Raw genomic sequence first — 16,362 nt, 5'->3', positions numbered from 1 at the left:
TAATCCCGGAAATTATATTACCCTGATTCATATGTGCATTCGACATCATTTCATATAGTCAAGGTGGCGCGTCAATCAAATTAAACACCGTGAGAGTAAGATGAACTAAGAGTAGATATGAGTAGAAGCGTTCGAGTATAAATGCACAAGTAGTCAAGTAATTCCTACTTCAAGTCTATATGCCGGTTGTAGTCTAGACTCACCAATGTACCCTATGACTCGAGGTTGACACCAATGAACTCTAAATCCCTACAACCAACGCTCTGATACCATCTGTAGCGACCCGACCAAATCATGTTTGACGGCGCCGTCTACTTAGGTCCCGTTACGTGGTCATAAGTCTTTAAAACAACGTTTGACCTAAAGATATGTCGCATTCATTTCAAATGTAAAGATTGTTCAAAGTTTACAAGAATAGTTCCACCACAAGTTACGATACAAAGTTTTAAGTACAAATGAAACTTATGCGACACAATTTAAAAGTAGCCAAAAGACGCTCCATGTATGCATATATACTCGACATCCAATGCAAGTATCAAAATAATGAGCGGAAGCATGTATCATGTATCGTTCAAGGGCCTGAGAAAAACATAGAAATATGTCAACGAAAACGTTGGTGAAATCATAGGTTTAAGTAAGTAAGTACAAGTGAACCACAAGATTTGCAACCATGAGATAATAGTAATACATTCCAAAAGTTTGTTTCACGAGCACCCAATTATCAATGCTTAACATTCCTTCCATAGAACCCCATCACAATAGTGTTAGAACATACACTGTTTCTCGAAAATACATTTCATTCGTAAACGGTAGCGAACCGTTTGAATGAGGGTTTGTCAAACCCATATGGCCATATAACATAAGTTCTCGCTTACACCCGGCAAGTGTAACTAATGATAATCGAATTGAGGATTTTTGTTCAAACTCGTATGTAGAATGTTTGTTTTTCTGTACTTGTGTTCACTTAGTAAAAAGAAACGTTTATGTTTTTCTCATCCCAAATATAAGTGCAAAAGAGTAAAAGTGGGACTATGATCTCACCTTGAGTGCACGTACGAAAAGTACTTCACAAAATAACGTGTGCGAAGGATAGTGCTAGTCTTGACCTAAACAAATAGGTCGTATCAATAACGTTAAACACGATAGGTCAAAGATGTTCAATTAGTCCTATGGCTCGTTACGACTCGATTATGTAGCATGTGAAATCAAATTGTCAAGTTTCATGCAAGGTACAAGTATATAAACAAGTTAGGAAGGTTGCATAATCATTTGGTTAAGTTTGACAAAAAGTCAAACTTTGGTCGGTCAAAGTCAACGAAAAAGTCAACACGTTCGGGTCGGGTCCCGAACTATTTTTCTGAGGTTTTTAATCATGTATGAGCATGTTAGGACAAGTTACATGTGAATCGGAGGTGCGTAGCATAGCAAACATTATTCAAAAATTGACAAAGTTGGACAGACCACTTTGGCGCGCCGCGCGGGTATATGGCGCGCCGCGCCATTACCTGTGCAGAGAATTCTGGCAGTTTTTAAGTTTTATGCACGAACCTAACTTCAAACAATCACCATTTATGATCCGCAAACAATCAAGACAAGTATCTTATACCGTTGGGAAGGTAATTTGACGAGGAAAACAACTAAACACATTTCATCAATCAATCTACCTAATACAACAACCAAAACCGCATCTAATGCTTAACATTAACCGCATACAAGTTCATAAATGCAATTCAATGATTCGGGCAACCAATTTACATGAATGATATGCCGTTTCGAAGGTAATCAAGCATACAATTCAACTAAACACTTACCAATAATAATCCATGGCATTCAATGCATCAAAAGTCCATTTCAAGTTCATCAACCCTAACCCAAATTCACCAAAATCATAAATCAAGTTCATGAACTTTTCTAAAGCAACCTACACATCAAATTGAAGCTAGTGATACTAGGAACACAATTAGAACATGAACTTTTAACATCTAACAACATATGATCATCCAAAATTTAAGAACAACACACCAAAATTCAAGTTCATGCTAGTTACACTAAAACAACGAGATCGAGCATATAAATTACACACACGACATCACAATGAGCCATAGACACTAACTAACACCATTTCAAGTCAAAAACACGAATTTAGAGAAATCTAGAGTTTTAGAAATGTTACCCAAACGAGATGAAGTTGGTACCAAAATGAAGAGGATGAAGAGAGGATTACGAATATGTAATTTATTTTGTTGTAAGCCTCCTAGATCGGATTTAGATGATGATTGAATGAATTTGGTAATGGTGTGTGTGTTCTTGCTAGAGAGAAAGAGAGAGAGATGGAGATGATAATGAATGGGTGAAAGGGGTTTGACCCTTTGACCTAGTCAAGGGTTTGATCCCTTGTCAAGTTTAGTCCCTCAACTTTCGTTCGGGTGCGTGAATTACCTAAACGAGATAATTTAAAATGCGTATCAACAGGAGATGTTATAAACATATAACGGACTTTATATTAGTATAACGGAAAAGTAAATGGAAAAAGGCGGGATGTTACAAAATGTTGGGTTGTTTTTCTGTTTAGATTTGAAATTAAATGATGGGTTTTTTTTTTTTGCTTTAGATTTGAAATGGAATGATGGGTTGATTAATTTAGGTTTATGATATTTTAGTGAAAAAATGAATCTGCAAAGGTGTTCCTTTTTAGCAAAGAAGATGAAGATGAGGGGCGAAAAGACGAATTTGCCCTCACATGCAATGCACATGACATAACGGACCTTTTTAACAGAAAGTTGACGGAGGGACGCGTAATAAAAAAAGTGATAATAGAGGGACGCTGAAAGCCAAAAAAAAAACTTGAGGGACGTTGTTAGCTTTTTGGGGTAAAATGAAGGGATCAACGGCACAATTATTTAAAAAAATAAGATAATATCTCATATCCAAATTATTTTTTTAAGTTTTAATCATTTGTCAAAAGAACAAAAAGAATGGTCTTGAAGTAAAGTTGATGTAATATACTCCCTTCGTCCCAGATTAATTGTACCCAGACAAAAAACACACAGTTTAAGAAATGTCATTATCACACTTCTGTACTTTTTTCTTACTTTACTGTTTTACCCTCAACTAATTAATTAGAAATCTCTCTCACCTTTGTAATTTAATTGATTCATTAGGGACAATATTGTAAACATCATCAAATTTACTTTTCATATTTGGAAGTGGACAATTAATTTGAAACGTCCCAAAAAGGAATACTGGACAATTAATCCGGGACGGAGGGAGTATTTAAAAACATTGTACAATTTGATTGAGTGCTCTTTTTATTAAATAACTTTTTCTTGTACTTTATGCTTATAGTTCGTTCATATGCTTTCTTTTAGTGTTGCTTCCTGCCAAAGCTTTTTCTGTATGTCTGAAAGCAGACTATTTGCCTTGCAATATACTTATGTAAAATTTGTAACCTGAATGGAATCAAATAACTGCTAGACTACCCACTTGGGTTCGAATCAATATCGCAATCAAATATACACTGACACAATGTAATCGCGACAGTTATATGTTCATAACACCAACATATCAGCAGACCTAAAGGCACAAACTTGAATTTGCAAAACGGTGTACATTTGATCCGAATTCTTTCATGAACTTCCACATTTAAAAGATTTATAAAGAAATCAAATAAACAAGCTTGTCCTTCAAAAGAACATACCAGTATAAAAAGTGAACTCCTGCGAGCACCTGCAACACTTAACAACATTGCACTAAAGAGAAAGAAATAGGTTAATTGCTTTTTCATTCATTCATCGACGACTAATTTCCTGTTTCTAATTCCTACACTATGAGGGGGAATCATGTGCGTAAAACAATTCATTTTTAATTAACCAATACCTGAAATAACTAACAAGCACGATTTCCCACCCAACAACCGAAAAAAGTTACAAACTTGACGGGCCACATGCTATACAATGTTACATTTTTTATGTGCAAAATGTTGTATCTTCCAAGATTCCCATAAATAAGCAAACAGACCCCAAATCTCGGCTTCCAGATACATCAAGTTAGTAACTTTCTTTCTCTCAATCCATGATGCATTCAACGAACTATCGGGTACGATCAAAATGCAGTGGCCCAGTTAACTCTAAACCAAACTCGTTATCACCAAACTTTAACCCTATCCAATGTCAGTAAACTCACAAGATAACGAAAAATCTTCAAGGCCCGATGTGAAGCCCATATCATAAACATGAGGTACCATGTCAAAACTCTCGTCTCCTATTTCTCCTATTTCCAACGTACTTATAAAATCGTCCAACAAGACACCAGGAATCGAAGGTATCGTATCAAAACTAGACGACAAATCGTTGATCGGCATTGGTGGTGGTTGCAAATTGGGGTCGCGAAGTAGAGAAATTACTTCGTTGTTGGAGTCCGGGATAATTTTCTTCGATCTCGATTTAGAAGACTTTGATGATTGGGATTTAGGTGGCGGATGAGATTTGACGTCGGTTATTGGAAGCGATGATGGTGGCAAGCTTAAACTATCCTCAACGGCAACCCTAGATGCATCCCTGTACAACAATTTTCAAAATGTGACAAAATATAAAAGAATAAAAACAGATAGCAAATGAGATGATTAATTTGCTAACGGGTCAAATGATTTCTATTTGACTTTCCTCTTAAATTGCTATAAACTAAAATCAGACGGTTATTACTGTATACTTTTTAAAATCATATTTCAGTTTTTTCACTTTATACTGTAGAAATGTGTCTTTTTTACCGGTTACACAACCAATATGCGACATATAAGGCAATAATATCAATCCATACAGCTCCATAAAATACATATAGGATTACAAGTGGCAATTGCAACCCATATACTAATGAACATGTCGATTGGGGTTAAGAATTTCTTATCTCAAATGATATTTTCTGAAATGGGTCGAAATATTAAATAGAAAGAACTGAAAGTAGTGTCTGCTTGAATATATGTACCCGCCCTTGTGGCCTAGCAGTACACCCAACACCTTGTGTGTTGGATGGGGGTGTGAGGTCTAAGTACGAGTCCCCCTCCCTTGGAATAAGAACATTCCAGGGTATTTACCCGATATACAGAGTGACCCCGAGGAGGTTTTAACGACCCATATTCCAGGATTTCGGCCCGCTCTGCCGGCACCTCGAGATGATTTAAGGATGGGTTCCCTATAATACGGTTCGGGTTTCGGCCCGAAAGCGTGTGTGCACGTTGAAAAATGATCGGGTGGGTGGGTGGGTGGGTTATTATTCCCCCGTCCGTCAGTGATTCCAAATATTTGGTTTTCAAAAAAAAAATTGAATATATAGAAATGGATCCAGTATTGAAATGTTAGATTAGTAATTAAACTAACAAATAATAGAAAATAAACCTTAAAAATGGACGTAAGTATTCTATGGGTCAGTCAACCACCCCCACCCCCCAAGCAACTCGTACTAAAAAGTTGCATCCTGAAACCCAAACCCATTATCCAACTCGCTGACCAGCCCATATTGTCACCTCTAAGCCCGTTTACTTTCCACTTAATGATCCGTTTCTGTACAACTCCTAATTCAGTAAGTAAAATTGTTGTTTTCTTTGTCACTTAATCTGTCACTTAATCTGAAAATTGATTAGGGCTATATTATGTTTCCAGTAGTATCGGTTTGTAGTATGATGATCTTCGGTCCGTTTTTATATAACATTATGTATTATGTATTTTCGCCAAATAAATCATAATCAACAATGGTTTGAGTACGTACCTGAAACGACATTCAGCAGTATCCTTACACGTCCTAAAAAGATGATTCCCACCCATAGGCACATTTTCAGACGACGACGATTCCGTATCGTTTACCGACACAGGTACGACCGAAGGCAACGGAACATTCGGATCGTCATCATTCGTTCTTGAAGGAAACTGTAACGTAACTGCCAGCTCACTAACAACACCTCGAGAATTATGATATCTTTCACTAAAACTAGAAAGTGTTTCTTCCCGTGGTATATTTTGAGAAGTTTCTAGTGCATCAGCTACTAATCTGCTCATCGCGTTTACGTTAGTGAACTTCATATCTTGTAATTGTGGGTCCCGAAATCTTTCGCTTTTGAGTGTTTTTAGGCGACTGGAACAATTAGTTGACCTCCATAAAGATGTAAGCAGGTGAGCAAAATGCTTTTGAAGAGTGTACGCTTGATCCGGCTGTTCTGAAACGATATCCAACAACGTTTTTGCATGCTCCTATCATAAAGAAAATATATACAGTATGTTATTGACTAGAATGAAAACAATAAATTCAATATGATACGGTTTTAATCATATGTGCAATGTGCAACTGGAGATGATATTTGCATGTGCTTATATTGTTTAAAGGGTTAATGATAGTATAAACATGTTGGTTTTTAAAACAATGGTTAGAACAAAGTGATAAAAATTCAACCAGAGTTTTTCAGGAGTTATATTAACAACGAAAATATTCATGCGTAAGAGGAGTAGATATGTGACATTATTTAAAGAATGAATATAGAAGTTGACCAAAAAGAACATTATTATATAGTGACATTATTCACTCAGAGAAATATAGCATAACTGTTGTCAAACACTAAAAAAACAAAATATTAGTTTATAAATCCAGTAATTTTAATTTATAATACTAAAAGAAAGATATAGCTTACCTCGCTTACTCTAACAAGAGCTTTGCCACCTGACTTATCATTGTGAAGATTTTCAGAAGTAGACAATACGTATCTTTGAACCAGCTCCCGATACCTTTCACAACAATGAACAGGATGACGAACAATTCCCCTATATAACCCGCCAGCTGTCATACCGTACAAAACATCACTTGCCAAACTCCAATTTACACCATATTCATGTACAATCGCACAAAGAACCGCATCCTCTGACGATAACCAAGAATCGGGTGCAGGAAAACAATCATTAGGCCATATACTTCCCTTTCTTATCTTCTCGAGCCTAATCGTCATTACCCGTTTCAATGGCATTGATGTTACCGATATTTTTAATCCCGTTTTGCTTCTGTTGATAATTGGCTTATGATCAACCTCAAGATTATTACTTAATTTCAAATGTTTTGATTCATCTTGATGGTCTGTTAAAGAATTAGAATCCAAATCTAATGGGATCGGTTCAGATTTCTTCTTCTTGCTCTTTTTAGATTTCTTGGAACTTTTAAATTCAGTGTTGTCCTCTATTATTACTCTTTTGCGTTTCTTCACAAAAATTAACTCGTCATCAAGATCATCGTCAAATTCTATTGGTGACGGTATGTTTGTAGTCCTTGTGTCACAAGATAAAGCTTCGTGTTTCAAAGATTTGAACTTCGGTTTCTTGGCTTTTTTCTTTGTCTTCGATTTCTTTGCAGCCGTCTCAATCCTAGTAAGATTGCAAGTACAAGGTGTACCGAAATCAAAGATTAACATTAGGTTATTTATTTCTTAGATTACTCTAAAACTTGTTTGACAAACCCAACTGCTATATAGTATACAGATTGCTTGGACAAAAGTGAGCCTGGTCAACCCCAGCCTAACAATTTTTACTGGAACAAAAGCTTACATATTTTGACCCATGACCCAATTAGACACCCTTAATGTGTTTTAACAAAAGCATTACCTCTTTAAGTCCGCGAGTTCTCTCTCTCTAGCAAGTTCCATCTCTCTAGCAAGTTCCTTCTCTCTAGCAAGTTCCATTTCACGTTCTTCTATCAACTAAAAAGGTTTAACATTTGTATAGTTGTCAGCATATTGAACAAAAAAAAAAAGATAATATAACTAACAGAGATATACAAACTACAATCAAAATAATCAATATCCCACCTGTTGTTCAGCCAAAGCTTTAACTTGCTCTTGGTACACCTTAGTTGCAAACTCTGAATCCCAGCCTGATAACATCAACAAACCAACGACGTTTGAAGATTATTATAAACAAAGATATGGAATCCTAGCGGTAATTAGCATAAACGTGGCAAATAAACAAAAATAAAGTGTTTCAAGAAACAATTACATTAGATGTCTATACTATTAAATTCTAACAAATTATTTTGACCTCGTATAACTAATTAGTTTTAGTGCACATGAAAACTAGCTTATAGTTCACATTAATAACATAATTTAGTCCAAATAATTTAGAATTTAAAAAGAGCGAGAACTCACTTTCATAAACTAAAGGTTCCTCGTCATCATCAACTTCTGCTTCCATATCATCCTTTAACTTCTCGATATGATCCAACTCCCAATCGGCTCCCTCAAACTGATCCTGCGACTCTATTTCTACAGTATTGTCAACAATCGGGTCCCACAGCTCGAGAAACCGTACTGCATATCGATCAATTGGCCGAAGTTGATTCTCGAATGATAAAATCTCCTGTCCCGAAGCTACAGCTGCAGCCATCTGTTTAACATCATCTATCATGTCCACATCATCATCCTCCTCAACCTTAACCAAATCCATACCCGTTTCTTCATTCGGGTCGCTCCGTTTCGGTGTTTGCGGGTTATCCGTAACTAATCCACCATGATCACCATCTTCCTCATTCAAAATCTCATCATCTTCCATTCGTCCAATAGGCGGTTCTTCAGTAAATTCTTGATTTTCAACGGCTTCTTCCTGTTCGACTCTCTTTAACGCCATGTAATCCGCTTCATCTTCTGCGTGTTTCAAAGCAGCCTCAACATCTGCATTCGAAACAGGCAGGTCGGCTTCTGACCCGTTAGCCAAAGCCTTGCCTTTCTGCATATTATTCACAGAAACGGTTCCATGACCCGTAAACAACTCCATCGGGTCGAGTTTCTTGAAAAACTCGGTGTTATACTCACCACTCTGAATTACCAAATCATCAAGAGCCCGTTTCTGTTTCGCCTTTTTTAAAATATTCTCTTCAATCGTGTGTTCACTAATCAAACGGTAAATATGTACTTCACGCGTTTGACCAATTCGGTGACACCGATCTTGCGCTTGTTGATCCATAGCCGGGTTCCAATCACTATCATAAAAAATAACCGTATCTGCACCTACAAGATTGATACCCACACCACCACTACGCGTTGACAATATAAAAAGGAAAAACTTCGGGTTCGTATTGAACCGTTGCATTAGGGTTTGTCTCTCTTCGGGTTGTGTTGACCCGTCTAACCGCATGTACGTGTACCCATATAAATTTATAAAAGCTTCCAAAACATCAAGCATTTTTGTCATTTGAGTGAAGATTAGTGCACGATGACCTTCGGATTTTAATCGCCTAAGAAGAACCGCAAGCTCTTGAAGCTTACCACAATCGAATTGTATTAACCGCCTATCGGGAAAATAAACTTGTCTTCTAACAATAGCGGGACGAATCGGCGTTAATAACGGTGATATCAGCGTTGAACATTTATCCTTAAAAGTTTGGTTTAGAAAAACAGACGAACCCGACTTGCTGCACCACCCGACAGGTGGTGGGGCCCGTGCTGCTGGAATTGCGAACATGAAACTCTCAACTTGGTCCTCCATCTGCTTAAACCGGTCAACCGGAGTCAAAACTATCTCCGCAAGCTTCGATGAAACAGGATTTTGACAGCGATTTTCAATAGATAAAATATCCCGTAATCCCGTTGAATACACGGGTTTTCGTTTACACTTCAACGAATTCCACCATGCAATTGACGCAGCTCGCTCCTTCATTTCGTTAAGTCTCTCCTCGTGAAGTGCCCTTTGAATTTCTTCAAAGATATTGAATCCGTTTGACTTTTTCACAAACTTAAAATCTTCTTCTACACGAGCTTCGATTAATCTTGAGGGTGTTTCGATAGCTTGTACTTCATCACTCTCCCAAGATGTCATGTCGAAGTCAAGGTGAGTAAATACAAACCCTAACCCACAAAGGTCAACCGTCGAAAATTGACTAGGCGCAAGAACCGAGCAAACAGACGAACAAAACTGCGTTTCAATACCGTTCATATCAAAAGAACTAATAATCGGACGGCCCTCAAATAAATCGGGATGGTTGCAAACTTTTCTAAGTTGCATTATAACACTGATCATCCCAAAAAAATTAGAACTTTGAAGAGTAGCTTGTGTTTCTGAGCTGGCAATGAAATCCTCGTACAGGTTCCGTTGTCTCCTCGAGAGTCTACAGTAGATAACATGCTCGTGTTTGCTCGGTAATTGTTTCTCCACGTCCCGTTTTAGTCTTCTGAGTAAAAAAGGACGAAGGACGTTATGCAACCGATCAATTACTTCTTTGTTGACTTTTTCTTGACCATCAACCATTCCCGATATCGGATTACTAAACCAGTCTTTGAATTCTTGATGCGACTGAAAAACGTGTGGCATCAAGAAATGCATTAACGACCATAATTCCATAAGATCGTTCTGAAGAGGGGTACCGGTTAAAAGAATTCGTCTTTTTGTGTTGAAATTCAACAACGTTTGCCACCTTTGTGATTTCCAGTTTTTTATAAGATGCGCTTCATCCAAAATCAAATATTTCCACTTTTTTCTCTTAAAAATTTTCGAATCTTGAATAACAAGCCGATAAGTTGTAATACATACATGAAACGAATGCGGTTTCATCCATCCTTGTCTCTTGTGTTTCCGTTCTTTTGCGCTTCCGAAATACGTCAAGATTTTAAAAGCTGGACACCATTTCAGAAACTCGGTTTCCCAATTGAGCATGACACTCGTGGGTACCACAATGAGATGTGGGCCCCATATGCCCTTTTCACATGCTAAATGTGCAAGTAACGCAATCGTCATGATTGTTTTCCCGAGCCCCATTTCATCTGCAAGAATCCCATTAAGTCTTTTTTCGTACATCGTAACTAGCCAGTCTAACCCAATGTGTTGATATTCACGAAGAGAGAACTTTAACAGAAACGGGTATTTTGTCCGAACATTAGTTGTCAAAAAGGTATTTCCTGTCGGCTGTGCTGACCTGGCGGCAGCTGCTGCGTCAGCAATTCTATCTTCATTATCCCCACCTTCGTCGGCCGCTTCATCCATATCAATTTCCTTTTCAGGATCGATTTCGACTGGTAAATCAGCTTCATCGGTAGGAATTTGTTGAATATTCATAGATGAATCGGCTTCAGTATCTCGTTGGCCAGAAGAATTAGACATATTTTCAGAGGCAGATGCACCTTCTGACTCTGAATCGGCGTCTGAACTTCTATTATTGACGTCATCCTGTTAAGAATAAGTGAATGTAAATGAAAAAAAAAAAACAATATTTAGAAGAAAAAAACAATATTTAGAAAGAAAAAAAATTAAGCAACAAGTTTTGGCCTTTACGAACGTACCTGTCTATACCTTGCAAGCAGATCCTCAATAGAGATTTCACTCTCTTTCTGCAATAATGCAATCTGGAAAACAATTTCGGATTTTTAGACCCCCTCCAAAGCTCAATTACTTTTTCCTTTTTTATATATATGATTATGATGATTATTATTATTATATATATATAATATATAATTATATTTTTAATAATAAATCAGGTTGGCATTGGTTAGGATAATATATAAAAGTCATTCTATTCACCTCATCGATTGAATCATCATGTTCGGCCTTTGCAAGTTCCTCTTCCTCCAACAAGGTTGTTTCATCATCCTACATCAAAAATACAATATGTGAAATATGAAGGTTATGTATTCAATACAAGTTACACTACAAAAAGAAATAAATAGATAATAAATTATCCAAATTTCAACAAGGTCACTTCAAAAATCGATTATACATCCTAATCCTAACTTGGGATTATATCACACGTCATATATTATAAATTATAAATTATATATTATATATTTATATTTAAGCATACCTTATCATCTCCATTCGCAACTATAAAGTCACCATCCTCCTATACACAAACAAAATTATGGAATCGTCATCATACGAATATTTATTATATTTATATATGTGTGTAAGAATGTTTATATGAGTAAATTATCTTACTTTCTCATCATGGAAGTCTAATTGTAAATATTTTTTGTTTCCCTCTTGATTACGTTTGCGTTTTCTAACGTAATGCTCCTTGATTTCTAAATGACAATGTCTTGAAACCGATAAACCGCCATTACTTTCAACCTTTAATGAGAGAGAAAATATAGCACGTTTAACTATGAACACAATTCATTAACTACATTAGTAACAACCGTAATGAAGACCTACAACTTACACAATGACGACTTTCTATCTTTGATATATGATCGGAGTTATCATTTTGACAACTTTCTATCTTTGATGTATGATCGGACTTATCATTTCCGTTACCTGCAAAAAGTAACATCGAGGCCAGTTATGGTTACAACTTACAGATAGGAAAAAAAAAAAGATATATACAAAAAAAAAACGTTAATTACACTGAAGGTCATCCTCGTGTATCTGCATCACTTCACCTAAATCTTTAGTCTTTTCAGGAGGACTATCGGTAGTAGCTGAGGAAACTCGAGTACGGTTAGTTTATTTATACTTATATTTTTATACTAAATAATGCTATAAAATATGAACTTCTGCAACTGAAATTAGACATAAGAGGGCTCATAACAAGAAGGTGACAATTTTGAGTGGATATGGATTAATTTTATCTCCATAAAGTCAAACTAGAGGGCGGGTCAAAATGTCCTGTCAAACAGGTTTAAAGTTGTGCAGCGTATATTATCAATGCACACAGCCTCTGAGGAAAAAAATTCAGGGAAGAATATTAATGCATACAACCTTCTGATACATTATTATTTTCAGTAAAGTTTTTAGCATATACAAATGCTTTCCGTGACACCCCAAATAGATGACCTGTACCCGTTCGTACTGCACTAATTTGTTTCAACCTGACCCAGTGACCCAAAACGCCCGACCCGCCCATCTGGTCACCTCAACTATAACAGACTAACCTTCTCCAACAGCATAACGAGCAAGTAACTCATCGAGGGGTAAATCTACTTCATTTTGCAAAGCTGCAAGTTCCTCTCGTCTTTCATCTGCGGTTATCAGAGCTTCATCTTCCTCAATCGTATGCTCATCGTCTTCCTAAAGCAGAACCAAAATATGAACTTGAGCTCATAGGATATATTATAATTATAAAAATTAATAAATGATTTAATCAGAAAACTATAAGCTTTTTGAAACCCTAGTGAGGCTGATATTTGAAAAAAAATAAACCTTTATACATATGATAGAAGAAAAAGAGAGTAAATCCTTACGGGTTCGTTTTCAGATATATAGTCTTCGTCAGTTTCTAAAATATTCAACTCGGACTCTGCCAAAAGAGGAAAACAGTCATATACATCCTCAAGATAAAGTAAAGTAACTATATTTAAACAATGATCATTATTGTTTTATACCATCATTATTTGATTCGCAACGCCCATTGACATCCGTTTGATCTATATATTCAATGGCTGGTCGTTCCTGCACCGACGACGAGTGCACGTGTGGCTGTGAAGACGAGTCGACAAGGTTTTCTGCCAGCATTGTTGAATACCTGTGACCATCATTTTTTGATGAAATATAGATGGCATCTTTTACTTCTTTACAACTCAATCAACAGAAGTGGAGGGGCAATATGGACGGGTCTGATAATGAGTTTGGAATGAAACAGGCCATTTATAGTGTTGGTCAAGAACACCATTTTAGATATTAAAACTACTTTTAAATGTTGATTACAATTGTATATTTGATTATAATAATATAAACCAATGTAAATCTTTGAAAGCAAAGCACTAGGAGATTGTATGCATTACACACACACACACACACATTATATATATATGTATATATATATATATATATATATATATATATATATATATATATATATATATATATAAAAGAGCAGAAGCCTACCTCTCTGTTTGCCCTAGAAGAAACTCAAGTTGTTTATCAAGCGCCTTTTTCTTCTTCTGATCAAGCTCTAACCGATGCTTGTATTGCACCTGGAATCACATAACATTTCATTTCATTAACCAATACAACTTAGTGTTAAAATTATCCCTAAAGAGTTAAATCACAAAAATGGCTTGCCAGCTTCTCAATTTTCGTCCAAAATTTCTTAACGTCCTTAGAAATATTGAGTGCGACCTTTTTCATCCGGAGCTCTTCTTCCTGATAGTTGACAAGTCAAATCCAGTCATTTTGAATTTTGAAAATTAGAAAATATATAATTGAAAACTATATAATTGAAAAAATAAGAAATATACCCACCTTTACTTTTCTTTCTCCTCTTGTGGCCTGATCTACCATGCCTTTGCTAGCCCTTATGGCAACTTTCTTTGCCAAGGCCAATTTGAACTTTCTCTCGGACTCAAAATCCTGGTAGTAGGTAACACTTTTATCAACTTCTAGCTTTACCCAATAACAAGTTCGTGATAAAAACTAACAATTGGGTTAAAATATAACAATATTTATAGAAAAAGATTGTACCTTTGATAACCACACCATCTCTTCAAGAAGATGGTCCCAATGTGTTCTTGGCCGCCTTGGTTCTTTAGGCGGTTCAAGCGCCTACAAAGAGAAGTGATGTTCAATATCGTATCAAAAAGTGAAGATAACTCGTTCTTTCAAAATATACATGATTAAAATAATGGGTCAAATTATAAAGATGATAACATTAGGAAAAAGAAAGTAAGTTTTCTTATTGGTTTGTAGGGTATTGACTCCCGAGTGTTGACTGAACGGGCGGCTAAAAAGTATAACAACTAAACTGACAAGGTAGTAATGGGAAGATGAACTTAATCATACGAAAACATAAACATAGCACGAACATTGATAATACCAACCCCTCTTATAATTATTATTAATACAATTTAAGGAGAACCATCCAAAAAGAGTTTAAAAGAGCCAATTTCATGTCCATGCTCATATAACTGACTGTATTTTGATATCCATGGCTAAAGGTAGTTGCTTTCAATTACTTTTAGCTTATAAACTTATGTGGTTACTTTTTTATTTCTTATACTTTAGGTACGTGAAATATATAAGGGCTAGCAAAGGAAATATAAAAGATAAACTTAGCACGTGAAATATAAACAACTCATAATTTCAACATGGCTACATGCTTATAAGCATAAGGTAACACTTGTGCTCAATCAACCATGAATGTTATATAAAGAAACCAAATCTGAATGTACCACAAAATTAGCAGGTGCTGATGATGGATCTACTGGTTAAAGTGGTACCAAATTATTATAATTCGCACTACGCTACATATTGGTTAAATGTGCTTCTGTCACTAAGTTTGCAATCACATTTGATGGTATCTAGTGTTTGAGATAAAAGAAAATTTACTGATTTACTCTAATCATTCGGATATCAATTTTGTTGCAGCTAGTATGCAAGTCATAACCAAAACATGTTCTTAAGTCCTATCTAAATTCTTTCTAATCATATCATATTATCATATAAGCCAAAGTAGGTAATCATTTCTAAAACAAGCATCCAAACACCACCTTATTCAAAATCTATGAAAAAATAATTCACCTTTTGGCGCTTAGCCTTCGCTTCATGATCAAGTTTGGACCTTGGACCTTTAGAGGCCATCACTCCCTCAAAGTTCAGGACATTACTTAAACAAATCTGCAAAATAAAAAACTTGAAAATAAAAAATCAATACTTTGAATAAAAAATTACTTTCAAACTATTCACTTTCACTATTTCACTATATAAACAATAACAAAATCCCAAATAGCCAAAACTACAACCAATGTAGTTAATTAAAGTTTGAAGCTTTATAACGATAAATCACAAGAAAATGTACAAATATTGTTACAGAAATGTCCTAAACTAAAATCAGTAAATTTTTAAGCTAATATAATCATCCTTCCATTTTAAGTAAAACCCGTGAAGAAAAAAAAAAACAAATCTTGGTTAACAAACAAATAAAATCAAGAATTGCATGTATGTAAACAGAGCTGTATATGTATGTATAGGTATTTATACAAACAAATTCAAGAACTAACCAGCTGTGAAACGAGTAATCAATCAGTTGGGTTTTCCGGTAGATTTTTAGGGTTTCGGCGATGAAAAGAGAAAACGGGTTTAGTAGTTTCAGATCCGGTAAATTTCTAAATTTTTTAAATTTAATTTTATATAAAGATAAAAATTAAAGAAAATAAAAATTTGGAGAGAAGAGAGTGAGTTTGTTTGTGATGTGGGAAGGATTTTGTTTAGGGCAAAAGATGGAGCGAATGGAGATTGACAGAGTAAAATCTTGACGGCTGAAATTTTTGAGCTTATTATTTATTTATTTATTTTAATTTTAATTTTAATTTTAATTTTAATTTTATTATTCATTTTCATTATAATATTATATTATTATTAAATTTTTATTTTATCTGTGAATTTTTTTTATTTTAAATTTAAAATATAATTTTAATCT

The 16,362-nt window shown here is 35.4% G+C and overlaps 1 protein-coding gene across 2 annotated transcripts; it reads right to left on the bottom strand.

Annotated features, from left to right (window-relative positions):
* Positions 1 to 3,569: 3,569 nt before the first annotated feature.
* LOC139839403 (protein PHOTOPERIOD-INDEPENDENT EARLY FLOWERING 1) lies at positions 3,570 to 16,068 on the bottom strand. Of its 2 annotated transcripts, none has more exons than XM_071829463.1 (21): positions 15,944 to 16,068; positions 15,465 to 15,560; positions 14,409 to 14,489; positions 14,190 to 14,297; positions 14,010 to 14,090; positions 13,833 to 13,921; positions 13,331 to 13,470; positions 13,190 to 13,245; positions 12,881 to 13,016; positions 12,353 to 12,427; positions 12,169 to 12,263; positions 11,946 to 12,077; positions 11,812 to 11,850; positions 11,532 to 11,600; positions 11,294 to 11,356; positions 8,171 to 11,180; positions 7,835 to 7,899; positions 7,632 to 7,726; positions 6,674 to 7,394; positions 5,761 to 6,239; positions 3,570 to 4,556 (listed from the first exon to the last, which is right to left on the bottom strand). In XM_071829463.1, the coding sequence occupies exons 2-21, from the start codon at positions 15,522 to 15,524 to the stop codon at positions 4,160 to 4,162; spliced, it is 5,991 nt and encodes a 1,996-aa protein (XP_071685564.1). In that variant the 5' UTR covers positions 15,525 to 15,560; positions 15,944 to 16,068; the 3' UTR covers positions 3,570 to 4,159. The 2 variants fall into 2 exon arrangements, with proteins under 2 accessions (XP_071685564.1, XP_071685565.1); XM_071829464.1 differs by having other exon boundaries at positions 15,465 to 15,575; positions 15,944 to 16,014.
* Between the last annotated feature and the right edge of the window lie 294 nt (positions 16,069 to 16,362).

The sequence above is a fragment of the Rutidosis leptorrhynchoides genome, chromosome 4 (assembly GCF_046630445.1).
Source record: "Rutidosis leptorrhynchoides isolate AG116_Rl617_1_P2 chromosome 4, CSIRO_AGI_Rlap_v1, whole genome shotgun sequence".
Taxonomy (NCBI): domain Eukaryota; kingdom Viridiplantae; phylum Streptophyta; class Magnoliopsida; order Asterales; family Asteraceae; genus Rutidosis; species Rutidosis leptorrhynchoides.
This window is presented reverse-complemented; position numbering and strand designations above follow the sequence as displayed.

Coding starts and splice junctions, on each gene's coding strand:
- LOC139839403 (XM_071829463.1), bottom strand. CDS start 15,524: ATGGCCTCTAAAGGTCCAAGGTCCAAACTTGATCATGAAGCGAAGGCT. Junction 7,395..7,631: donor GAACTCGCGGACTTAAAGAG/GTAATGCTTTTG, acceptor CAATCTTACTAG/GATTGAGACGGCTGCAAAGA. Junction 4,557..5,760: donor ACTGCTGAATGTCGTTTCAG/GTACGTACTCAA, acceptor ATTGTTGTACAG/GGATGCATCTAGGGTTGCCG.